The sequence below is a fragment of the Mus pahari genome, chromosome 14 (assembly GCF_900095145.1).
Source record: "Mus pahari chromosome 14, PAHARI_EIJ_v1.1, whole genome shotgun sequence".
NCBI classification, from domain to species: Eukaryota; Metazoa; Chordata; class Mammalia; order Rodentia; family Muridae; genus Mus; species Mus pahari.
Genome location: NC_034603.1, coordinates 11,665,796 through 11,692,017, shown reverse-complemented (window position 1 = coordinate 11,692,017; position 26,222 = coordinate 11,665,796). Strand labels below are relative to the sequence as shown.

Here is a 26,222-nt window from a genome sequence, read left to right as displayed (position 1 = left end):
AAGATGGCCTAATTGGCCATCATTGGGAAGAGAGGCCCCTTGGTCTTGCAAACTTTATATGACCCAGCACAGGGGAAGGCCAGGGCCAAGAAGTGGGTGGGTGTGGGAAGGGGAGCAGGGGCAGGGGGAGGGTATGGGGAAGTTTTGGGATAGCATTTGAAATGTAAATAAAGAAAATAATAATAATAATAATAATAATAATAATAATAATGATAATAATAATAATAATAATAATAATAAAAACATCGGGTCCTTAAAATGTATGGATTATGTGTAATATGTTCACATGTATGTGGGGTACATGTGCATGTATACAGGTGCATGTGTACATGTGTACATGCCAGATGTCGATGCTTGGAGTCTTCCTCAACCACTCTCTACTTAATTAATGAGGAGGGTCTCATCCTTGACCTAGAGCTCATTGATTTCACTGATCTAAACAAGGCAATTTCACTCTGGGGCTCCCTTGTCTTTCTTTGTCTCCTAAGATCTGGGTCTGCAGGCAGCTAGCTTCACACTTGCCCAGATTATAGAGGGGTTCTGTGTGGGAAGCCATGTAATGCCATTACAAGATGGCGCTGGCTACCACTGACCACCGCCCGTGTATTTCGGGTAAACAATCAATGTGCGCAAGTGCAAATGGGTTTCACGCCAAGTCACAGCCCGTCCTGGGGCATGTAAATTAAGGACTGAAAACAGAACCAATCAGACATAGCCACACCAGTCCTAGGCCTATAAAAGCAGTGCTAGTTCTAGGGCTCGGGATCTTTCGCCACAGCAATCAAGCTCTCCCAATAAACGTGTGCCGAAGAATCCTGTTGTGCGGTGTCTTTCCTGCTGGCGGGAAGGTCGCTGACAGTTCTGAGAATCTGAACACTCTAGTCCTCACATTTGGCTCAGTGAATATTTTACCCTTCAGTGAGTCATCTACCCAGAGTGTCTCTTTATCTTTTCATCCAGTCATGTCTGAATTATTACTTGTTCAAGGAAGTCTTTGCTGACATAGTTTTGTTTACCAAATTCACACTGTAAAGTACCACATACCTTTCCTTGCAAGTATTTTTTCTAGATATAGAATTAAATCAATTTGGCAATTTAAAAATTAATGTGTGTCTCGTTCGCTAGATGGGGCAAACCATGAGTTCCGTCTCTTCTTTCAAATCATGTGTTACTATGAAAACACATGATGTGATAAGTCAACACTTGATAAATGAGAGAAGCTTGCTCTATATGTACATTTGGATATCAAAGGGAACTGCATCATCTCAGTGGCGATGCTAGGCCAAGGCATGAATTGTTGGGGGACCCAGCTGCATACCTGTGAAACTGCTCAAAGAGATTCTGGGGCAGGAAGGTGAGGAGAGCGTACTTGGTTGTAGAGATGCTGTTGCCTGGGTACCTCCTACAGATCTTCTTCCAGTCCTGGTGACACATGCTGTTGTTGGGGTACACCACCCGCTGCTCTGTTGGGTTGTGGCTCTGCCTGTCTGTCTCTGGAGAAAGCAGTGGTGTGGTTTCTGAAGGAGATTGGGAGAAGCCATCTTGGGTTCGCCATTTCCATCGGAGCCAAGAAAAGTCAAGAGAGCTAGTCATTTCTGGAATCAGGTGACAATAGTCTGCAAACACACAGGAAGTTGCTGTGGTCAGGAGGGCTGAGTGGAATGTGTACACAAGAAGTCACTACGGTAAGGAGGAAAGTACAACATGGTATCTCTTCTTTTGTACATGTAAGGTCCAATCTTAGGAAAAATAGAAAAGCCCCTGCAATGCACCTGTTTTAAGGTCAGATACATTAAGTAAACAATAAAAAAATTATACAACGACCACAAGGATCAGCATTGTGAAAGCAAGTGATGGTGTCAGTGTGGCAGTTGTTGATGACATGGTTGATGATGTCATGGAAAAGTGAAATTATGGTCTGCAAAGATGGGATGCTAGGAGGCTAAATTTGGTTCATTCTTAACAGTAAACTTTCTCCATTCACCTTGTTCATCTTCAACATAAAAAGAAGAAAGAGGGGCTAGAGAGATGGCTTAGTGCTTAAGAGTGCAATTCTTATAGAAAACCCAAGTGAGTTCAGTTTCCAGATATCAGCTGGCTGCCAATTATGCGCAAATCCAGTTTCATGATCTGATAGTCTCTTCTGGGCTCTGTAGGCACTAGATATACACGTCATATACATACATACATATATACATTCAGGTATGTACACATACACATGATATAAAATAAATAAACCTTTAAAATAATGAATTGGCTTTTAAAAATGAAGAAAGCTATTTTTACCATCTTTTGCTAATGTGGTTAATTTAAATTTTTAATGTATATGTTTATGTATATGTATTTTACCAACATATTTGTCTGTGTAGCATTTGCGTGTCTGGTGCCTGAAGAGGCCAGAAGAGGTTATTGGATGTCCTGGAAATAGACTTACAGACAGTTGTTAGCCACTATGTGGGTGTGAGGATTGAACCTAGGTCCTCTGAAATAATAGCCATATTTTTAACGCTATCCATGTAGGAACAAATTTGAGAGGAAAAAATTGGGCAGCACATAAAATTGTGTTGACATATTTTAAGGCAAAATGAGAAACGTTTATATTTTAAATACTTTTTAATTGAATTTTTAAAAAAATTAGTTAACATACGGCTGGAAGGTGGTGGTGCACACTTTTAGTCCCAGCACTTGGGAGGGAAAGGCAGGAGGACCTCTGTGAGTTCAAAGCCAGCCTGATTTAAAGAGAGAGTTCAAGGACAACCAACCCTACACATAGAAATCCTGTCTTAAAAAACCAAGAACCAAAAGTTAAATTAAATTAAATTAAAAAGTGAGCATACTATGTAATGGGTTTTATTATAACATTTTTTTCCATCTATGTCACCATACTTTGTTGTAACTGTCCCCTCCACCCGCCCCCTGCATGCTCTCTGTACTTTCCCCCTTCTGGTCCACTTCTCCCATCAGAGTTGCCTCCTTCAATTTCTATGTCACATGGATTCCATTACCAAGAGTTCTTTAGCCTTTAGGGTTTCTTTGGCTATGAAAATTTTAACCTTATAACATTTCAGAGCAGGATATCAAATGGACGGGTCTGGTGATGTAGCTTGTAGGCAGAGTACAAAAAGCCTGAAGCATTGGGTCCCACCATACATAAACCTCTGTCTCAGTTAGGGTGTTACTGCTGTGAACAGACACCATGACCAAGGCAAGTCTTATAAGGCCAACATTTCATTGGGGCTGGCTTAAAGGTTCAGAGGTTCAGTCTATTATCATCAAGGTGGGAACATGGCAGCATCCAGGCAGACATGGTACAGGAGGAGCTGAGAGTTCTACCTCTTCATCTGAAGGCTGTTAGCAGAACACTGGCTTCCAGGCAGCTAGGATGGGGTCTTTAAGCCCGTACCCACAGTGACACACCTACTCCAACTCCAGCTCTGGCTCCAGTCAGTGAATTAGCTCCTTGATGCATTTGCGCTGTGACAGTTTTATTGTGGGCTGGTGAAAAGTAGGAGGTTGAGCCTCTTGGCAGATAAAGTAAGTCTCTGGGCTGTGACTTGTTTTGGCCCCAGCCTGTGTAATCTTCTCTTCTACCCATCAGAAAAGGAAGAAGAGAGGCCTGACCCCAGCTCTAGTGGGTTTCAAACCTGAAGGAGAATGTATGGAGTCTGTGAAAGACGTGGACCGAGAAGGGCAGTTCGTACACCCTGGCGTGAAGACAGCTCAGTTTTCCTCTATTCATATATCTATTTTTTTCCACAGCTGAAAAGTTTTACATTCATTTTGTCATGAACAACCTCTTTTAAGAACCTCCTACATTACCAATAATGTGCACACTGTACTTTTCCCTTCCTTCTCCTCCTCAATCCCTGCTTTTTTTTCTGGTAACCCATAATCCACTTGGCCTCAGCAATCAGTTAATATCTAACCCAGAACACTGGTACATAGCCAAGTGTCTGTAGTTGGTCGTAATTGCAGTTACAGTATAAAGAGGTGATAGACCTATATATCCAGGAAATTCTGACTTATTTATTGGTACCTACTGTCTCCCCACATCCTGATCAGGAGATCTAGCTCCTTTAATGACAAGGGCTCCCAGCAAATTAGTAACCTGACGCAGTTCCTCTCTCTTGTTTTAGCATCTCTGAATGTTCTCATTTATTCTTGGGACCAATGATCTGGCAAGACCTTTCTCAATTTTTGATAATCACCTAACTGTTGTTTGGAACAGCTGAGTGGGCAAATTGTTGCCAGAGCCAAGTTCCTGTCGGGAGAGAACACCTGGACATCAGCTGACATACCCAGACCAGCTCTCGTGTTGACTCAACCAAATCATCCTCATTAAGGAGCAGCGGAGTAGTGGTCTCTTCTGCTCCCAGGATCCTCAGAGATGAACACGAGTGAATCACGGCTGGAGTTTTCATTTTCTGATTCTAGGGAAATGTCTGTTATAGACAAAGTGTCAGGAGAAACTGCCAATAGCAGAGCCAAAAAAACTGCAAACACAAGGCAAAAGTAAACCAAGAAATCCCTCCGGAAAGGCCAGGAGGTCCTGGCCTTACAGGCTCTTGCCATGCGGGGACCCCTGCTCTTCAGGCCTTACGTTTGCTTTGCATTTATAGGCCCTTTCTGGAAGAGGCTTGGCCACTGTCAGAGCTTTTAGATGGTGCTCCCTCCACCACAAAGTTCTGCCTAAGCACATGGAGTTTGGTGGTTTGAATGTGAACAGCCCCCATGGGCAAATATTTTGGAATACTTGGTCTCTAGTTGGTAGAATTATTTAAGTAGGGTTAGGAGGTATGGCCTTGTTGGAGATGTGCCACTGGGTAGGCTTTGAGGTTCAAAAGGCCACTCCATTCCCAGTCTCTTTCTTTCTCTTCTATTTGCAGATCAGGGTGTAAGTCCTTAGTCACTGCTTCATCATTTGTCATGACTGCCTCCCTGCTGACAAGCTCCTGGCCATGGTGATCATGGGCTCTAATGCTCTGGGAACCGGAGCCCGAAATAAAATGCTTCTTTCGTAAGTGGCCTTGGTCATGCATGGCAATAGGACATGGAGCCAAGCAACCTTGGATTGAATTCCATGAACCACAAAGAGGCTGTTTTGCAGAAATTGTTTTTGTTGGGTATTTTGGTCCCAGTCACTGAAAGGTAATCAGCAATTGTAGAACGCTTCAGGTCTCCGTGCTGCCAGGCTCATTAACAGATTCCACAACTAAACCTTCAAAGTTCCTCTACACCGATTTACTTAACATCCTAGAAGGAAATATCTCAAAGATATACTTTGTGAAGTTAGAAGCTGTATATAATGGTCTTTTTCATGTACTGGGCTCATGGGATTATTTTTTCTTGAATAAATACATGACTTAATGTCAGTTGTTATTACTCTTACAATGAACAGCCCAGGCTGCTATATCTGATCACTTAGGAGGAAAAAAAAAAGCTCCATTTGTAGTTTAAATGATAATACTTTACTTTCCTCATGCTCACATGACCTGATCCCCATCTTCACTTTCCTCATGGCTTTAATCAATCTGAATAATTCTTTTTTCAATCTATAGACCCCAGAGCTGTAGGGAGCTCTTCAGAGACTACATAAACCCCTGTATTAGCTATGAAAAAAATATGTAATTACAGATGCCCATCATAATGGGACCAAAAGCAATATTATGACATTTGGACGCCAGAAAGAATACTGTGTTTCTTCTTTCTCATTACAAAGATAGGCTCTTTTCATGGGTTCCCTTTGAATGCAAAGGCAGAGGAAATGAAAAGATAATTCATGAACAGAGTTGAAAATGCAAATGAGAAATCTTGCCTTGGCTAATGCTCTACATATCAGAGTCCTCTCTCTTTTTGGTGGTAAGGCTTTTAAAAATAAAGACATTAGACTGATACAAGAGAGGCAGGTATTTGTTTGTGGGGTAGTTTTAAACCCCTCTTTGTCAAAATCACATGTTTATTTTTATTTTTAATAACAGACTGGGTCTTGAGGTACAAGGCCGTAATCCTAGCCACTCAAGAGCCTGAAGAAAGTGGACCACAATGTTAAGGTTTACCTGGACTACAGTCTAGGTTCGAGGCCAGCTCAGGCAAGTTAGAGAAGGTCAGCCACAAAACAAAAGTTAAAGTCAGGGATTAAAAGAGGAATCCAGCTTAGTGGTGCAGGGCTTGCTCAATACCTGTAAGACCCTGGACTTAATTCCTACAAATATGTTAAGAAAGAAGTATGATAATCTTCCTTTAAAAAATAAAGCAGATGAGGGCCAGGATGTTGTTCATTCAGAAGCTTTTTGCCTTGTATTCGTGAAGGTCTTGGACTTAAATCTCCAGCTTTGGAGGAGGATGGAAAACAGATATGAACAATGGGTGTCAAATTAATGAAGGGAAGTTTGATAATGAATTGGATACTTTCATAATTTTAAAGAATAATAACATTGAGAAACTTTGACATCTTGTGCCTTTCTGATATGATATAAAGAGAACATGACATCACTTATGAGTCAGAAACATTATTTTAAAAACCCTCAAATTAGGGGTTAGTTCACAAAATTAGTAGCCTGTGCTTTTAAAGTGTCACAGATCAAAGGAAGCCGTGGAACTGCGTGTGGGAGAGGGAAGTGTAAAAGCTAGATAGAACATTATTCTGAATGGGATTCTTAGCTGGAGGGCAGAGATCCACGAGTTGGAAGGAGCAGGGCATGGTGGGTCATATCTAATACCCTAGCACCGAGGAGACTGAGACAAGAGGAAGCTTTAGAGTTCAAAGTCAGCCTGAGATACATGGCCAGCCCCTGTCTCAACAGCAACAAACAACAACATCAAAGAAAATCCTAGAGAAATAAAGATGCTTCCATACATTAAGAAAATACAAGCATCATTAGGAAATGGATAAAATTTGAAAACAAAGTGCAGATTAGGTAGTGTCATGATTCGGTAATGTTAATTATCTTACTTGGGCTGTTTTCAGTGATTATGTGTTGGTTATAAAAAATATTCCCGTTATTAGGATATTCATTCTGAACTATTTAAGAGTGGGGACAAGCACAATGGTTCATAAAAACGTGTTTCTCATGAACACAGGCATGCATGTACACACATACAGAATTACTGAACTAGAGGAGACTCCTTGAAAAACGTCAGGCAGGTTAGGGGGGATGGTCCTGCAAGCAGATGGCCAGATCTAGAAGCAGATATCGAAATTTCTTTGGCGTTCGGGTTGAGATGCTTGGCCACCCACAGTGGCAGAGGCTAGCAGCTGAGACTAGAAAGTCTGGGCTGGGTCAGACGACTAGTTACTCCCTTGGTGTGAGGAAGAGAAGGAGGGAGTCTTGAGAGGTGTTAGGCAGAAGTACGATGGGATGGAGGAGGTGGATTGCAGGCACCAGGAGGAGCTGAGGGACTGAGGCTGTAGGTTGGAAGGTAGTTCTGTAGCCTTCCACCTCATTTATGTGCTGCGTCTGAATTACGTGCTTCTTCCCAACAGTGGAACGGGAAGCAAGGACTGTGGGACGTGTCCTCTGAGGTGTGGTTTATTGCTGCTCTCAGAATGGTAGGGGAGGGCATATCCTACTGCTCAAGGTCTTCCCTGTTGTAAAGCGCGCTCTCTCTCTCTCTCTCTCTCTCTCTCTCTCTCTCTCTCTCTCCACTTCTTTAGAGGGTGCCTCCCATTACCAGTAAACTTGAAGATTACCTAGATCCATTACTTTATGCACAAAACCACCCTGCTTTGAAGTACCAGAATTATTTTTCTCTGCGCAGAATCTCTTCTAGATGGTAGGGGCCATTCTCATGAGGTGGTCATTAGCCTAGCCTAGTCCATTAAAAAGGAATGTCATTTCCCAGACCTTAACTTCCTTGTTTTGCCTGCCTCACATTTCTTATTGATTTCTTTTGTTTTCCATTTCCTTCCCTTTCAGCTTCAGCACACTTCATCCTCTCCTGTAGGGAGTTGACCAGGTATTCCTGGAATCAACAGATGCTCATTGGACCCTTGCTTAGAACAGGATGAGTAAGACACACATGGGCATCCTTCTGAAATGACGTTACTATAGTCAAGAAATTGTAAGTACCTATTTATAGAAGCAAGCATGTCTATTCATTAGTGTAGAAGAGCTTGCGAAGGAAGGCTGGACAGTGACGTCACACTCAGCCAGGATGGGACTTTGTTTCTTAGGAGGTGGTGCTTCTATGAGGTCAGGAGAAAAATGGGAGGCAGCTAGGGAGGGGTGTGCAGGTGGTGTGTGAGTGAGAAGGACGGGGGTGGGCAGGGGTTTGGCAAGGGTTCTGAGAAGCAGTGGTCAAATTGGTGGAGGTGGGAGAGGGAATGGAAACTGACCCAAGATGGCTAGAAAGTGGAATAAGAAAAGCTAGAGACTGACATCCCTTCTCATATTATAACTTTCTAACATATGTACTAAAAATTACAAGTTGGGCAGGATCATGGGGAGGAAAGAAGAACTCTAAAATTAAATTTAAACTCAATTTCTTGGGCCAAAGAGATACCTCAGTCTATGAAGGGCTTACTCTGTGACCAAAAGTACCTGGCTTCAACTTTTAGAACCCACATAAAAAGTTGTGGGGTGGCAAGTTGATTGGCTCACTTAAAATCTCAGTATTGGGAAGACAAGAGACTGGAGGATCCTTGGGCCTTGCTGGTCATCCAGCCTTAGGCTAAACAGCCATCCCAGGTTCCAGTGAGAATCCCTGTCTTGAAAGTAAAGTAACATAAAACAGTAAGTTATGGATAGCCATCTTGAGGAACGTCATTTGAGGTTGATCCCTGGCGTCCATATATATGTGCACACATGTACATGTGCACCCATAATACTCCCCCAACCTCTTCAAACACATGCACACACCCTGATTCTATACTTTTTTAATAAATAGCATACTATCCTGATATTTGAATTAGAATACAAGAAAGTTCAGACATCAGTAAGCAAGAATTTTCACAGAGCTACATGCTGAGGGCTAAATGTGTGAATCTCAAAAAATACTTTGCAATTGTTCTTGAATCACTTTTCTATTTTCCAGCTTGTCCAAATACCATTTGTTTAATCAAATGTGATAGAATTTAAGTCAACTGGTTTTGAGGCTTAAATGTTGACTTGGACTACTTATAAACTGAAGTTAAGGCCTTCAATGGACTTTTCAATGTCTTAAGTAGGCACGAATAGGATCTGAGTCCATTAAGATTAAAAAACTTTGAAAACTATTGGTCGATTACAATATCTGTCTGTGCCATCTCAGTCTCTGATGTCCTGGGAACAAGGTTCAGAAACATTTCAATGTCCCATGAAGCCTTGGTCCTTCTCCTATGGAAGCTTGCCTATTAGCAGGGAGGAAGCTCCTGACAGCTTTGGAACCCCCCCCCCCACACACACACAGAAGAGGCAAAGCAACCACAACAGCAGGTATTCATTAGCCTTGATATAAATTCATTAGCTTTAAAATCCAGCTAGCCCTGGCCCTTTTGACGATGCATGTATTCAAGTAGGCCAGAGGACCGATAGGAAAGAAATCTCAGTTATCTTGTCTCGTTTTTTTTTTTTTTTTTTTTTCCACTTATTTTGATTGGATTCAATTTTTTTTGTTGTTGCATGTAGTCTTTTGCTTATTTTACAGGTGCAGAGATGGATGTCAGCAGAGGAGGGAAAAATGATTTCTCTCCAGAACATTTTCTTTCTTTCTCGTCTCTTTTAGGAAAAGCTATGTTTATTAGGTGCCAAGATGTCCTTGTTTTTCCCCCCTGCGCATAGTTGAGCATTTTAAACTTAGACTATATCACATAATTAATTTATTATTTATTATCTCTTTCATCCTCAGAAATTATGATTGAATTTTAAGAAAATAGTCTTAGTTGTAGAAGCGTACTCTAGAAGACAGAAATCAGCATTGGAGAGATTCCCTAGTTTTATGATCCTGAGACCCACCCTATCAACAATGTTTTCATGGGAGTAGACTAGCCAAAGACTGAATAACTTACAAGGATGCCTGGATAGGTGGAAACCTTGGAGGGAGCCCAGGGATCCACCTGTCTCTTCCTTCCCAGTTCTGGGATTATAAGTTTGTATCACAGTATCTGGCTCTTTTAAAAATGTGGGTCCTGGGGACTGAATTTGAGTCCTCACGCTTACAAGGTAAGCACGTCTGTGATGGAGTCATCTCCCCAGGTAGATCTTTTAGTAACTAAACATCTTCCCTGGGGGAAGAGTATGATTAAAAGGGAGACCTCTAAGATTCCCCGAATCACCCGCAGACCATGCTCAGCCATCACTAGTTGAGTTAATGATTTTTATTTTTATTAAATTTTACTCCAACAGATTTTTAAAGAGAAAACATTTTTAAATAGGCCAAAGTGTATTTCTAGTCTATTGTGCTACATGCTGTCTCTAAAGTTCACTAGAACTCATGATGTCCATGCTACCCAGGAAGTTGGCCTCCCATTTGGTATCCTTGGAGATCAGAACTCTCTCTTCAATTGGATCACATATTCCACTGTCTTTTTTTCCCTTGCATTCTGGGTGTTACATCATGAATGTTTGAGATTGTCTCCAAAGTTCAATCTGACTTTAGTAATCCCTATCTCCACTATAGGGTCTCTAACATCCATCTTGAATCTCCTGCTACTATGGCCAGTCTATTTTTAGTTCCATCCATATTTGCCTCCTAAATATCTTACAAAACCACAAGCTTCTAACTTCTTCTCACATTCTTGTTCACTCCTTTTTGTAAACAGCCTCCATATAGCTCCAGAGTTATTGTTCTAATGAGGAAGTCAGCCCACAACAGCTTTCTTCTTATAGCTTTGTAATTATGTAAGATCTGGGTTTTACATTCCACTGTTGTCTATGTTGTGACTTCATATGGTCTAGCTGCCTTTGCCTACCTCTTTCCTTCTGGCTCTGCAGTCTCCAGATGCTACTGTGCATGCATGCCTAGGCTTCTGGCTACTTCTCTTCCTTGAACAATCTTTGCTCACGCTGCTTGGCAAATGAGTCAAAGTGGGAGAAGCTAAGCTAGGAACTAAATCAATGAACACATTTCATTGGCTTGGAGTAATCTTTGAAGAGTTTTCAAATGGAGGTGACTATCCTCTATCCAGTGACTCAGGGATCCAAGTTCCCTCCACCTCGTCACTTCAACGTGTGATTTGATATATAGCCAGGTCAGGGACCCAGAAGTTAACTATAGCACCTTCTTCATAGTCTAATTTCCAAAGCCAGAACCAGCCTCTTTGCCTCATTCTGAGTGCATTTGGAGGCTTGGATGCTTTGAAAGAACGTGGACATTTAGGAAAGTAGTCCAGTGAGATCCACAGGAGCAGTATGCAGCCTGACAACAGGATATGGACATGCCCATCTCTTTATTTTGGCTCATAGACATTCTATAATTTCGATTTCTATTCTGCCTCTCTGATATCTGAGTGATATATTCCAAATTGAGCTCAAGAGATTAGCTCTGAACCACATTGACCTGAGGTAGTCTACTAACAATGAGACAACAGAAAATTCATATGTGCTTCATGTACTAGACATTTCTTCAAGGCCATTATGGATTTCTTGAAAGAATTGGCTAACACAGGGAGAATGCACCAGAAGGCAGGGTTCTTGAGCCAGTGAAATGGTTGGATAGATAGGATATATGCGAAGTTAGCTGGGTGGAAAATCAATGGAGAATTGAATAAATGGCTGATACAGAACCTCAGAGACTCTTAGATGTAAGGCATGATTCCTGAACAAGTAGAATTGACAATTCAGTGAATCAGATTTGGGTGTCTAGAGGCAATCAAGGACCCAGAAAGTGCCAGAATAGGCAACTGGGGAAGTTCTACTTTTCATCCTACCTAGATTGTTCTGCATAAGGAGCTCTGGGGACAGAGGTGAGACCTTTACCCCTTGACCATTGCATAGAAGTTACCACATGGCAAACCTGAAGCAACACAGTTTACCCGCACTCAGATTTCTGCTCTCTGAAATGAAGCTTCTTTGTTCTAGTTTCCCTCCCTAGTCTAACCTTGATTTCCCAGCTATCTTCTTGAGGGAAGATAAAAGACCAGGGGAAATTAAAAGACAATGCAGGCAATCTTTTCTTTGTATGAGACAGGTAAAATGAGCTGCATAATTTCATGTTAATATCCCTCCAGGCAGAAATGCGATTTCACTTAAAAGTTGCTTTATAGATTCTTTTGGTTTGCTTTAATGGCAAAATAATTAAGTTGTGCCTAATTAAAAGGGAATAAATTGCTCACAGATGTGGAATAAATCAGTGCTTAGTTGAAGGGTGGAGAAAGTTGTACAAAGTTCATAGGGCTACAAGCAATTAAGAGGCAAGAGGCCAGTTTGATTGACGAGACCTCCACGTGGAACAAGGCACACATTGATAAATATGTCCAGGAAAGATTGAGGTGGGGGCAGCAGGGGACAGGAAATTTGGGAAGAGCTTTATCAAAGACAAATGAACTAACTACTTGTTTCGGCACAAAGAACAAGTGGCTAGACCTGTAAAGTAAAGTGAGAAAAAAAATGTGCAGGATTGCTGCCTCCAGAGGATTCTTCCTGAAGAGATGTTCTGTGACCACACACTTGGGAGGAAGTCAAAGATTGGAAGAGGAAGAAGAAAAGGCAAGGGGAGGAGAATTACTTAGGAAAGGCATGGAAAATCAAAATTAAAGATAGGTTTTGGTGACTCCCGGCAGAAGAGTGAAATGCTCACTTAAAATATATATGATATGGTAATAAGGTATAATGTCCTTCTGTGTAACCTTAAAATCGTTAATAAAACTTTACGACAGCCGGGCGTGGTGGCGCACGCCTTTAGTCCCAGCACTTGGGAGGCAGAGGCAGGCGGATTTCTGAGTTCGAGAGCAAGGAGGGGCTTGGGATTAGGGTTCACACTGGTTTCATGGCGATCCTTAAGGTCAGGGTAGGCCAAGTGAAGTTGTCTGGTTTATTCATCCTACACTCAGCTAGATGACTCTGGGGTGTCTGCGATAGAACCTTTTTTAGGCCCTAATTCCTTCCTTTATAAGATGAGGGAGTTGCTGTGACCCATGCATATTCCCTATGTTTTCAATCAGGTTCTCACATTGACCTGTCTGGACAGCCTGATGAGAACCTGCCCTGGCCCCCTTGCCTCCAGATTACAGCCTTGTCTCCTTTTAGAGCAAAAAGGAACTCACAGGACATTGTTCTTTTTTCCAGAAAGGAACACATTTTCACCCACTTTGCTTTGGTTGAATTATTCTACACGCATGTGTGCTTGAGTATGGGCATTCTCATACTTTAAAAATAAACAACTAAACTCTTTCATCTCTACCATCTCTAAATATAACAAGATTTTAAAATAGCTCACTCCAACATGAGGAGGAATCTCAAGGAACCAGCTCTTTCTAGACATTGCCATGTGAATATCTTAAGGATGCAAATCTCAGTTTGCCTCCAAAAAGACTCATTATCTTTCCTGATACATCTGTGATACCTGTCCTCCATAGCTCATGGAATGGCAGACTGCTTGCAGCTTTGACTGTATTTGTATTGAAACACTTTCCATGTCCTATTGATTCCAACCACAAACACTTGTCAGTTTTGTCTGTTCTTCTCTGGGCCCACTATTATCCCACCCTACCCCACCCTGCCACACCACACACCATACCACACCATACTACACCCCACCCCACCCCACCCCACCCCACTACACCGTACACCAACCCAACCATACCCCCCACCACATCAGGCCTTGCTCCCTTCTTGTCTCAGTTGCCTAAATATTACTACAATTTGTCCCGTTTTTTTCTAAGTAAGTTTCCTCTCACCCAGTTTGTTCTTTGGGTAAGTCAGAAGATGTTATCTAAGTGTAAATCCATTCAAGCTATCACTGTACTACTCTCTCTTGGCTTTCGATTTCCCAAAATAAAGTAGAAGTAATATAACTTTAAATAAAACTTTAATATAATTTCAGAACGTTCTACCACACATAGCCTGTCTTCCCAGCTTTTGCTTCAGTATCTCCTGTCACACTCTAATCTAGTCATGGGGTCTTTCCCTTTGATGCACATCTTTTCCTCAGCATCAGCACCAGCACTCTGCTTCTCTATATCCATTTGGAAATGCTCATTTATGATTATTCTCATGAAAAATATGATTGGTTTATAGCTCTCTGTCCTTATCTCATTTTAACTCTCAGTCCTGTGTAATCAGCTATGTGCTTGACTGAATAGAGGGCTTTTTCATGCCAGTCACAATCAACCCCAGTACCTCCTGGGAACAGTCACCACTGTACCCCAGAGCCTCCTGGGAACAGTCACCACTCTACCTCAGTGCCTCCTGGGAACAATTATTCATTTACATGTCCCTAGGTAGAGTGACCAATGCTAAGAAGTGCCAGGTTTGTATGATGAATAAAAACCATTAACTTATACTTAGCAATGATTTGAAAACTTTCCAAAAAGCATCTTTACTATTGAACTTTTCTTCCCAAATAGTTCTTTGAGGTCAGTTATACCTGTGTGATAGTGATTCTTCTTAACACCAGAATGAAATTCCCCAATATTCATATTTATATGCATCAGACTTTAAGGAACTTGAGACTTTGACTTGGGAGCACATTTTGAGAGGATAATATGAAGCATTGGAAATTGGAATGAAACAATTCAGAGAGCATAGTAACTAACATCAATAAATCACATGTAATTCATTTAAATAACAATATATGAGTCAATTTCACCAAGGACATAGTCCCTGGAAGTTTTAAATGTTTTTCTCTCTTGACACAACAAACTTGAAATTAATTTTCTCCATAGCTAACACTTGTTAAAAAGCATTTAACAAAATTATTCTGATCTTATCACTTCTGTCCCCTGGGATCCCAGTGACTAAGAGAGACTGGAGTTTTGAGATAGAGGAATTAATTGGGAAGTGTGTGTGGCCTGTCCCTATTGCTTAGGATTACAAACCCTTTACTCTTGCTCAGGATTCTAGTTGAAATTCTCACAGTAAGATGCCCCTATGTCTCAGCGAGCTCTTCCACAGTAGACTCAGGGCATGCTTCATAGTCAAAATTCACAATCTTCACTTCACCTTATCTTTTATTTCTCAGATGCCTTCTCTATTTGTTCATGAGCCTTAAGTTCCCTCTTTTCTTATAAGTGACTTGATATTTGTATAGGCCGGAACTGAAATAGACTAACTAGGTCATTTTGAAGAGCTTCAGAAATGAGTTTGCACTTGTATTGAATTATCACATAAAATGGACTCTGGCTTAGGAAGTATGACTGTGGGTAGGTCAGAAGTTGTCTATAGTGTGCAGATGAATCTAGTTGCCCTTTATTCTGGAATGAGAGCAATGATAACATATGATGGTAACATTATTTAATATATATTATATATATAAATAAAATTTTGCAATGATAATAAAAATGAAGAGAGGTTGTATAATTTGCTAAAAGTCACAAAGACAATGAGCAATAGAAGCAAATTAGCCTTATTCTCAGCATGTACATTGTGGCTCTTAGTTCTGCATATTTGAGCCAGAAATATACCTATGTTTACCCCATAGTCTGTGATTACCCTGGGGGAATATTTTAAAAATAATCTTTTATGTTAAAGAAGTAAAATAGAGTTACTTCACATGAGATTTTCTCTCCCTTAATCCTATAAAATCTGTAAGACCCTATAAGGAGCTTTTTATGTTTATAAAGGAGAACATGACCAAGAATTTCCTGTGATAGACTGGAGGGATGGCTCAGTGGTTAAGAACACTGATTGCTCTTCCAGAGGTCCTGAGTCCAATTTCCAGCAACCACATGGTGGCTCACAACCATCTGTAATGGGATTACCCTCTTCTGGTGTGTCTGAAGATAGGGACAGTGTATTCGTACACATAAAGAAAATAGATAAATATATTTTTCAAAAGTTTACTGTTTTTTAAAAAGAATATCCTACGATGAAATCATAAGCCTAGCAACAAGAAAAAAAACAGATAAAAAAAAAAAGAATGCTAAGAAGTGTAGATGACTATCACTTAAATACTCGTCTGGCCTACTTGGCAAGACTCTGGAGACAGAGAAAGTGGAGTAGTCATGAGTCTGTTACCAATAACCTGTAGCCTTCAGGAAGATAATAGGGTGGCCTCAGACCAGATTGCATGAAAGGGGCTTAGGGATGAAGCGTAGGCCTCCAGGAAATACATCCTCTTGAAGACTCAGTCTCCAAGGCTTTAGTTTTCCCATTTCATTAAGCTCCAACTTTTGGCAAGAGATCCCTGGTATCAAAAATGCACAGATCTGATTACATTCCGTCAGAGGAAGGGGACACTGACCCAACTCACTTCCGGAGGCCTAGGAGACTTGGCATCCAGTTAGCCAGTTTTAGCGTGTTATAGAGGATTCACTATCTGATTCATGACACAGTATCAGTGGTCTGTCTGAGGTCTTTTGGCTTATTTTTCTGATACAGGAAATCAAAATCAGATAAATAAACACGTGTGGGTAGCTGTGTTCAACTGCCTATCAGTAATTTCATTTTGTCCTTTCATAAAAAGGGTAAATTGATGAGTAGAAATGCATTTCAACATTTGTGATTTCTCTAAGAGCTGCTGTAGAGTTAGCTGATGTCTCACCTCTCATATAGAATGGTTTCTGTAACAGGTGCTCCCCAGTGACTGAGGCTGTAAATGTTGTATCCAGGCAACATGCCCATCTACAGAGCAGTAGTAAGAATGGCTTTGCTATCCATTAATGTGAAGTAGACTACTGCCAAGCACAGAATCATGTGAGGCAGTTTCTGATGGTAGCAGAAGGGGTGAAGGTTTGGGGTAGGAGAGATCAAAGGGAGTGTTGAAAAGAGAGGTTAAACTGAAATTTTGATAAATATAAATACAAATTTTCTCCTCATCTGGTGGGAAGCTGTGGCTTTTATGTGTAACCTACATAGAATTGGAAGTTCAACCAGAGGAGTATCTTCTAACTAAAATGTATGTGAAAAATGCCAACCTAACAAAGCTCATGAATCATCTTAGAGATTAAAGACCCTGAGGAGACTGAGATTTACACGGTGAGTACCATCATTGGCATAGAAAATATACAAATAATACATGCTATTGAATAAGATAGCAGTACAATGCATGGAGACTGTGTACTTGACAGATGTAGCCTTGTAAGTCAGTACAGATGTATGGACTCATACATATTGACCTCATTGATAACTAACCTACCATCAGTAATAACAAGTAGAACACTTTCACCTCTTATCACACACAGAAAGTAAATTCACAGTATATCAAAGACCTTCATGAGAGAAGGAGGGCTGGATTTAAAACACGCCCAGTAGAACAGCTTTATAATTCTGAGGCATGGAAGAAACACTAAAGGCAAATACATCAATAATTTGACTAAAGATTGATGAACCTGTACCATATTAAAATGGAAATGGTCATCAAGGCAGGAGGAAGATGAATGATAGGAGAAGAAGAGGAAAATCTACGTGGCACCGTACAAAGTAATTCCTAGCTTCAGGGTCACACACATTAAAACAATAAAGTGGTGACTGTCACACTACCAGACTGGCAAACAAATTAAAGCCTAGTCAATTTTAGATTTGGCAAAGAGGAGGTACAACAGACACTTTCATTTGTAAACTGTTATGGTATGTTTGAAAGAGATTTAACATGAGGAGTTGAAAGTGCACATGCTTATAGTCCAGCATTTCTACTCCTAGTAACTTATCCAAATGTGTACAAGGAGACATATTTGGAAATATTAATTCCATCAACATTTAGGAAACTTAGAAATGGAATTGTGAATATATAGAGAAAAAATAAGTAATAATATGAACAGAATGGGATTTTGTATGGAAGCCAGAAATAGTAAAAATGGCGAGTCTTGCTAAAAGTTATTATTTTCATTTAGATACCTTCATAAATATTGTGGATATGAACTTATAGTTTTCATGACAACCTCATGACAGGGGCACTATTAGCATCTGTGTTTTATACATGAGCAAAACAAGGTACAAAGAAATTCAATTACCCACATATCTCCCAGTTGTTAGTGGCAGAATAGAGCCACAGAGCAGCCCATTTAACTTTAGAATTGCTACTTTAAATGCTATGCTCATCTCAGCAAACAAAGTATAGCATTAGCTCAATTTTTCAACCATGAGCATGATATATGGTGTATATTTCATTTAGTGTTAGGATTAGCTGCATTTAACAAAGTAGTGGTGGCATAAACAAGTGGCATAAACTTTTGACATACAACACTTTGAGAAGTTGGTATTCTAAGGCACATGTGGGGGTTCCTAAGTCATGAGGGATCTAGATTTCTCTGTTACATTATACTTAGACTTGCTATTTAATGTTAAGAACCACGGGGCTCTGAGAATGTTATCCATCAGTCATGTTCCTTACAAGCAGGAAAAAAGAAATGGAGGACAGAGAAATGTACATCTGCCAGCGCAGTACCTCTGAAAATTTAAGGATAGGTTTTGTTACCTAAAAGCTTTAATCTTATTGCCTGCCTCTCTCTTTTCAAGAGGAGTTGGGGTATATAGTTCTTTAGTTAGACACATTGTTACCTTATATGTTCTTGTTTTATATAACTTACAAGTCTATGTTCTATATAGAAAAAGGATATATTGAACAATGAAGCTTCTGCTATAAATATCACATATTTAATTACATAAATGCTTCAAACAAAATTATATATTATTCATGTAAAGATATCCTTTTAGAGTTCATACTTAAGTAAGCATGTGTATGAAAATTAATACAAAATTTAGGACAATACATGTTTCAAGAAGGAAGAAGGGGAATATGTGATAAACCAATTAAAAAAATCAAACTCAAGAATGGCATGTTACAACCTGATAAGGGTCTGTGCCCTGAGCTGATCCTGTGCCACAGCATTCCATACCCAAATAAAGCTGTGAGAAAGCTGGTCTCCCAGGAGTGCAGACATGCCTGTGAACACAGGTAAGACCACCACTTCTGCTCCAAGGGACCCACCTGGAAACCTCAGGACTCAGGAACCAAGGAGCAGTCTGGGACAGGATCCTTCCTGTTTCCACTTGCACCCCGGAGCTGACCCTGTGCCATAGCTCTCCATACCCAATTTCCTCTCAGAAAGAACTGGTTTCCCAGGCGGTCTGACATGAAGGCTTGCAGGAGGAGCAAGCTACAGTCAGAGACAACAAGACCAGCTAACATCAGAGATAACCAGATGGTGAGAGGCAAGGACAAGAACATAAGCAACAGAAACCAAGGCTACTTGGCATCATCAGAACCCAGTTCTCCCACCACAGCAAACCCTGGTTACCACAACACACCAGAAAAGCAAGACTCTGATTTAAAATCACATCTAATGATGATGACAGAGGAATCTAAGAAGGACATAAATAACTCCCTTAAAGAAATAAAAGAGAACATAGGTAAACAGCTAGAAGCCCTTAAAGAAGAAACATAAAAATCCCTTAAAGAACTACAGGAAAACACAACCAAACAGGGGAAGGAATGAACAAAACCTTCTAGGATCTAAAAATATAAATAGAAACAATAAAAAAAAAAAACACAAAGGGAGATAACACTGGAGATAGAAAACCTAGGAAAAAGACCAGGAGTCACAGATAAAAGCATCACCAACAGAATACAAGAGACAGAAGAGAGAATCTCAGGTGCAGAAGGTACCATAGAAAGCATTGACATAGCAGTCAAAGAAAATGAAAATGCAAAAAGATCCTCACCCAAAACATCCAGGAAATCCAGGACACAATGAGAAGACCAAATCTAGGGATAATAGGTTTAGAAGAGAGTGAAGATTCCCAACTTAAAGGGTTAGTAAATATCTTCAACAAAATTATAGAAGAAAACCTAACCTAAAGAAAGAGATGGCCATAAACATACAAGAGACCTATAGAACTCCAAATAGATTTGAGCAAAACAGAAATTCCTACCATTACATAATAGTCGAAACACCAAATGAGCAAAACAAAGAAAGAATATTAAAAGCAGTAAGGGAGAAATGTCAAGTAACATATAAAGGCAGATTTATTAGAATTACACGAGACTTCTCACCAGAGACTATGAAAGCTAGAAGATCCTGGGAAGATGTTATACAGACCCTAGGAGAACACAAATGCCAGCACAGGCTACTATACTCAGCAAAATTCTCAATTACCTTAAATTGAGAAAGCAAGATATTCTATGACAAAAACAAATTTACACAATATTTTTCCACAAATCCATCACTACAGGGGATAGTATAGGGAAATGCCAACACAACGAGGAAAACTACACCCTAGAAAAAGCAAGAAAGTAATCTTCTTTCAGCAAACCCAAAAGAAGATAGCCACACAAACATAAAAATAAGATCAATAATAACGGGAAGCAACAACCACTATTCCTTAATACCTCTTAACATAAATGGACTCAATTCCCCAATAAAAAGAGACAGACAAACAGACTGGATATGTAAACAAGACCCAGAATTTTGCTGCATACAGGAAACACACCTCATTGTCAAAGACAGACACTACCTCAGAGTAAAGGGCAGGAAAACCATTTTCCAAGCAAATGGTCCTAGGAAACAAGCTGGAGTAGCCATTCTAATATCGAATAAAAGCAACTTTCAACCAAAAGTTATCAAAGAGGATGAGAAAAGATACTTCATACTCATCAAAGGAAAAAAATCTATGAAGAAGAACTCTCAATTCTGAACATCTAAATTTCAAATGCAAGGGTACACACATTCATAAAAGAAACTTTATTAGAGCTCAAAGGACACATTGCACCTCACACAATATTAGTGGGAGAATTCAACACCCCATTCTCATCAATGGGCAGATCATGGAAACACAAACTAAGCAGAGACACATTGAAACTAACAGAAGTTATGGACCAAATGGATTTGACAGATAGCTATAGAACATTTTATCTTAAAACAGAAGAATATACCTTCTTCTTAGCACCTCCTGGTACCTTTTCCAAAACTGACCATATAATTGGTCGCAAAACAGGCCTCAACAGATACAAGAAGATTGAAATAATCCCATGCATCCTATCAGATCATCACAGACTAAGGGTGGTCTTCAATAGCAACAAAAACAACAGAAAGTCTACACACACATTGAAGCTTAACAATGCCCTACTCAATGATAACATGGTCAAGGAAGAAATAGAGGAAGAAATTAAAGTATTTTTAGAATTTAATGAAAATGAAGGCACATATATCCAAACTTATGAGACACAATAAAAGCAGGGCTAAGAGGAAAACTCAACTCTGAATGCCTCCAAAAAAACCAACCAACAACCAACCAAACAAAAAAACAAAAAAACTGGAGAGAGAATACACTATCAGCTTAACAGCACACCTGAAAGCTCTAGAACAAAAAGAAACAAACACACCCAAGAGGAGTAGATGGCAGGAAATAATCAAACTCAGGGCTGAAATCAACCAAGTAGAAAGAAAAAGAACTATACAAAGAATCGACAAAACCAGGAGTTGATTCTTTGAGAAAATCATCAAGATAGATGAACCCTTAGCCAGACTAACCAGAGGGCATAGAGACAGTATCCAAATTAACAAAATCATAAATGAAAAGGGAATATAACAAGAGAAACTGAGGAAATTAAAAATAATCATTAGATCCTACTATAAAAGCCTATATTCAACAAAACCAGAACGTCTGGATGAAATGGACGATTTTCTAGAGAGACACCAAATACCAAAGTTAAATTCAGATCAGATAAACCATATAAACAGACCACAACCCCTAAAGAAGTAGAAGCCGTCATTAAAAGTCTCCCAGCCAAAAAAACGGGCCAGGATCAGATGGGTTTAGTGCAGAATTCAATCAGACCTTCCAAGAAGACCTAATACCAATACTCTTCAAGCTATTCCACAAAATAGAAACAAAAGAAACACTACCCAATTCATTCTATGAAGCCACTGTTACACTGTGCATTCTCCCTTGGAGATGGCACAGTTTCTGTCTAATCAGGAACCTGTCACGTTTTCCTTTCATAGAGAACTTCATAAGAGACGTTTTTCTATTTCTATCATGTTTAATGTTCTAAATAGATTTTAAAAACTGGTTCAGTACATATTACTTTTAGCTTCAGAAGATATCATATATATTTAAGAGGTATTTAACTATTTTAAATTATTTTGATGACTTAAAAGATGTCAATACTGAGTTGTATATTTTAAAATAAATTTTATTATTTTAAAAAGAAACATGTTAATGATAAACCATTAAAAAAACCCAACTTGATCAGTTGGATGAAGGTCAAGGCCTATGTATCTCCAGGGGACATGTGTGTATGCCTATGTTTCTCCATCTTTTGTACAGTTTACTCACTCTTCTGGTCTCATTTTTCTCTCTGTAGAAAAGAATCTTCATCTCAAAGAACTGATTTCTCCTGTTGGAAGTTCAAGTCCTCATTGGATGTGAGATAGTGCCAAAATGAATATTTTTTTGCATATGGAACACATTCTTTATAGTAATAAACTTGTTGAGATGCTATCAAACATCATCAACTAAAATAAGCTATTTATAAGTATTAGCTTATTTCATCCTCAGAAGAATCCTTGGCGTATAAAAAAGAACAATCTTTTTCATCTGTACAAATGAAGAAACTGGGAAATGAAGAATCTCCCCTCAGACTGCACACTTCACCAAGACAGGACTTAGGTTGGAAGCCACACCCATGAGGCTTGAGAACATGGCCAGGAAAATATCACACGGGACAGTGACACTGCAAGTCTATGCTTCGATGCTAACATACAATGATGAGGGTGGGGCTGCTGGGTTTGGAATGGAAGAAAAGGCCAGCTTTGCCCTGGCTTCGTGTCTGGTTGAGTCTAACTTTGAGTGGGCTGCATAGAGTCTGGCAGAGGTGAAGGAAAAAGCAAGCAATCACTCAGAGAAACAGTAGTCCAGAAGTTACATAAGAAAGGAAATCTTTTACTAGTCATAGCCTGGCCTCTGCAGGGCACAATACAGGGAGGCAACCGAGGTTGGAAAGTCCTTCAGAGAAGAGTATAAACTGAGGTGCCAGAGTTCTGAAATTGAAAGTAGGGAAAAGACCTAGGCATTATTCATATTATATGATTTTCCCCAGCTTTGTGCCCAAATAGCAGAGTGGATCTTTTATTTTTGAGACAGGGATCCTAACTTGGGATGAGACTTATAGTTCACATAGCCCAGGTTGGCTTTGAACTCATGATCTTTCTATCTCAGCCTCCTAAGGTGGTGTGCTTACAGGCATGTGCTACCATCCTGGCCTTGCAAAATTGAACCAAGATGGGCTATCAGATAAAAAGTGGTATTTCTAATGTTGGGCAGGGAGAGTAGGGGAATATTTCACATAGATACGTTCAGCATATGGATGCTCCAGCTCTCTCTCTGTGAAATCTTGTCCATCCTGTAAAAACCTCATCCTTTCTGGATAAAGTTGGTAAGCATCCTGTTTCAGGATTGTAGCCTCCTCCTTGTAACTGCGAGCTCAGCTCCCTGTTTCACACTCAAGCCCAAGATAACCTTGAACTATAACCTTACTTTGGTCTAGCACCTACTTGACACATAGGCTAGGTGACGTGGTATAGAACTCCTTCTTCTCCGTCCCAGACCTATAAGGTCAAGGGATTGCCTTTATTTCTCAGGAATAGAAGGATGTCTGTTTTCAGGATCCATGATGCTTTCCATGGTGACTCTATCTGTCCCAATATTCTGAGATGTGAGGAAAACTGAAGGTTCTTTCTCTTGAAGACCACTGCGCTCTCCCTCCTAAAATCCCTCTTCTTTGACCCCAAAGGCTTGCTCTCTCCCTAGTTAGGGCCTCCTTGTGGCTGCCTGTGTCTAACTCTCCTGATGCTTCATTGGTGCCTACACTGTTTGCAGTTATGTCCTGAGTGTATGGACTCTTCTTCCTGAAGAGGCTGAATCGCTTTTTCCTCCTGCTGAGAAGTCTTTTCTGGATGCCATACCATATCTCTTTTTCTTTTCCTTTTTTTTTTTTTTTACCAGAAGTAGATTTTTTTTTCTGGTCAACTGTGTTACTTTGGCAGAGAAGCACAGGATATGCATATTCACCCCCAAAGCCATGCAGTCAAAACCAATTCCATATTGTGACTCAGTCCATTGCCCTTTCTTATGACTGTTGATTATGCTGGCTTGGTGCCGGTTCCCTCTGATGAGAACTGGCATAAGACCTGGTTGCACTGAGTAAGCTGTTGTAAATGGGCTTCCTCAGAAGTATGTGTGCACAGACATTATTTACAAGCAAAGCAACCCCCCCAACCCCCAAACAAAACAAACCAGGGCTTCACATCTTTAATACCAGTACCTAGGATGCAAATATAGGGAAGTCTCTGTGAGTCATGTTAACCATGCTGGACAAGAACTTGTCTCAAAAGAGAGACAAGGTGGGTAGGGCCCTTAACAGTTAAAAAGCCCTTGCTGCTTTTACAAGAGGCGCAGCTTTGAGTTTCAGCAGCCACAAAGTGGTTTACAATCATTTGTAACTTTAGTTCCAAGGGTATCCTGAATGCTGTTCTGCTTCTATAGGGACCAGTTGGCTACATACTCACTCATATAAAATAAACAGTTAGTTGTAGAAAAGTTGGCAACTGAGGTTTTATGGGCTGAACCTATGTGTGTGTGTGTGTGTGTGTGTGTGTGTGTGTGTGTGTGTGTATCTGTTTAAACCATAGCACTGACTGCTTCAGAATATACAGAGAGTCATGGGTATGGCAGTTCTGTTCTTATGGAAGGCTAAAACTTCTGGAATACTCCTGGTAATGATTCTTTTACATGACTTATTTTTTATTTTTATTTTTATGAATGAGTGTGTATCTTTGGTTTTGCCATATGTATGCCGGTGCCTTCAGACACCAGAAGAGAGCATTGGGTTACTTAGTGCTGGAGTCACAGAGACATGTGTGATGCTTGACATGGGTGCTGGGAACCACATCAGGGTCCTCTGGAAAATGACTTTCCAGCCCTCTAGTCGCCACTGTGTTGCGTTTTATAAAAATGGGAAAATAGGATTTGGAGATATAAAATGGGCATCGTTAGATCTCTAATATGGTTGTACTTGGAGTAAAGCATATGCATGTGCCTTTGTGTGCTTATATTCATTATCATAAGTGTTAGAGCATAGAAGGAGAAGAGGGGTGGATCTGGGGATTGTTCAGAAATGCTGAAATAATAACGAAGTACTCCTAGTGGAGCTTAGACAGTTAAACTTACAGACACCTGTTGGTTTAGGTTTGCATTTGTTGTCTTTAAAGTCACATTTGACTGTGAGATGGATGAAGAGTAAGTCTGAGACTAGATGGAAGTGGTGACAGAACAGAGGTTACTGTGCTCATCCCCAAGAAGACAACCTTCCAGCTGTGAGTGAGTTCACGGAACAGCAGCGTTGCAGAGAAAACACAGGAGCCAAGAGACCAGCGGTGTGCTTGCCAAGACGTCTGAGGACTTTCCATTGTCTAACACCAGCTCCTTACATAAAATATTGATATCTTTGTTCTTGAATTCTCTGAGACTCCCCTGATAACTCTCAGCATATTATCTTTGTAGAACATCCAATTCAGAACCTGCTCTCTTTTCCTACAATTACATCTATCTTACTCCATTGCAGATACAGCTCTGCCACATAATGGCTGAGTCCTTCTTGAGTATTTTCCTGATTATTTATTTACTTTACTTTCCAATCACAGCTTCCCCTCCCCTCCTTGCCTCCAAGTCCCTCCCTCTCATCTTCCCCCACATCCCTTCCCCACCTTCTCCTCAGAGAAGGGATGTCTCCCATGGACATTAACAAGCCATAACATGCTAAGTTGTAGTAAGACTAGGCACATATTCTTCTACAGAGGCTAGATGAGGCAGCTCATTTAGGGAACAGGGATCCAAAGACAGGCAATAGAGTCAGAGAGAGCCCCTGCTCCCACTAGGAGTCCCACAGGAAGACCAAGCTGCATAACTATTACATATGTGCAGAGGGCTTAGTTCTGTCCCATGCATGCACCCTAGTTTGGTCTCTATGAGCCCCTGTAGGCCCAGGGTGTTGATTCTGTTGGTTTTCTTGTGGTGATTGTGACCCCTCTGGCTCCTCCAATCCTCCTCCACTCCTTCCTCAGGATACCCCAAGCTCCACTTAATGTTTGGCTGTGGGTCTCTGCAACTAATTCCATCAGTTGCTGGATAAAGTCTTTCTGATGACAA

General features: G+C 40.4%; 1 protein-coding gene across 2 annotated transcripts in view; it reads right to left on the bottom strand.

Annotated features, from left to right (window-relative positions):
- Window positions 1–26,222, bottom strand: part of Atp10b (ATPase phospholipid transporting 10B (putative)) — a 183,025-nt gene that overhangs the window by 105,583 nt on the left and 51,220 nt on the right. Inside the window, exon 2 of one of the 2 annotated variants that reach the window (XM_021213839.2) lies at window positions 1,319–1,616. In XM_021213839.2, coding sequence (XP_021069498.1) covers window positions 1,319–1,593 — 275 coding nt within the window. In that variant the 5' untranslated portion in view covers window positions 1,594–1,616. The remainder of the gene's footprint in view (window positions 1–1,318; window positions 1,617–26,222) is intronic. The other variant, XM_029546265.1, reaches the window with a different exon arrangement.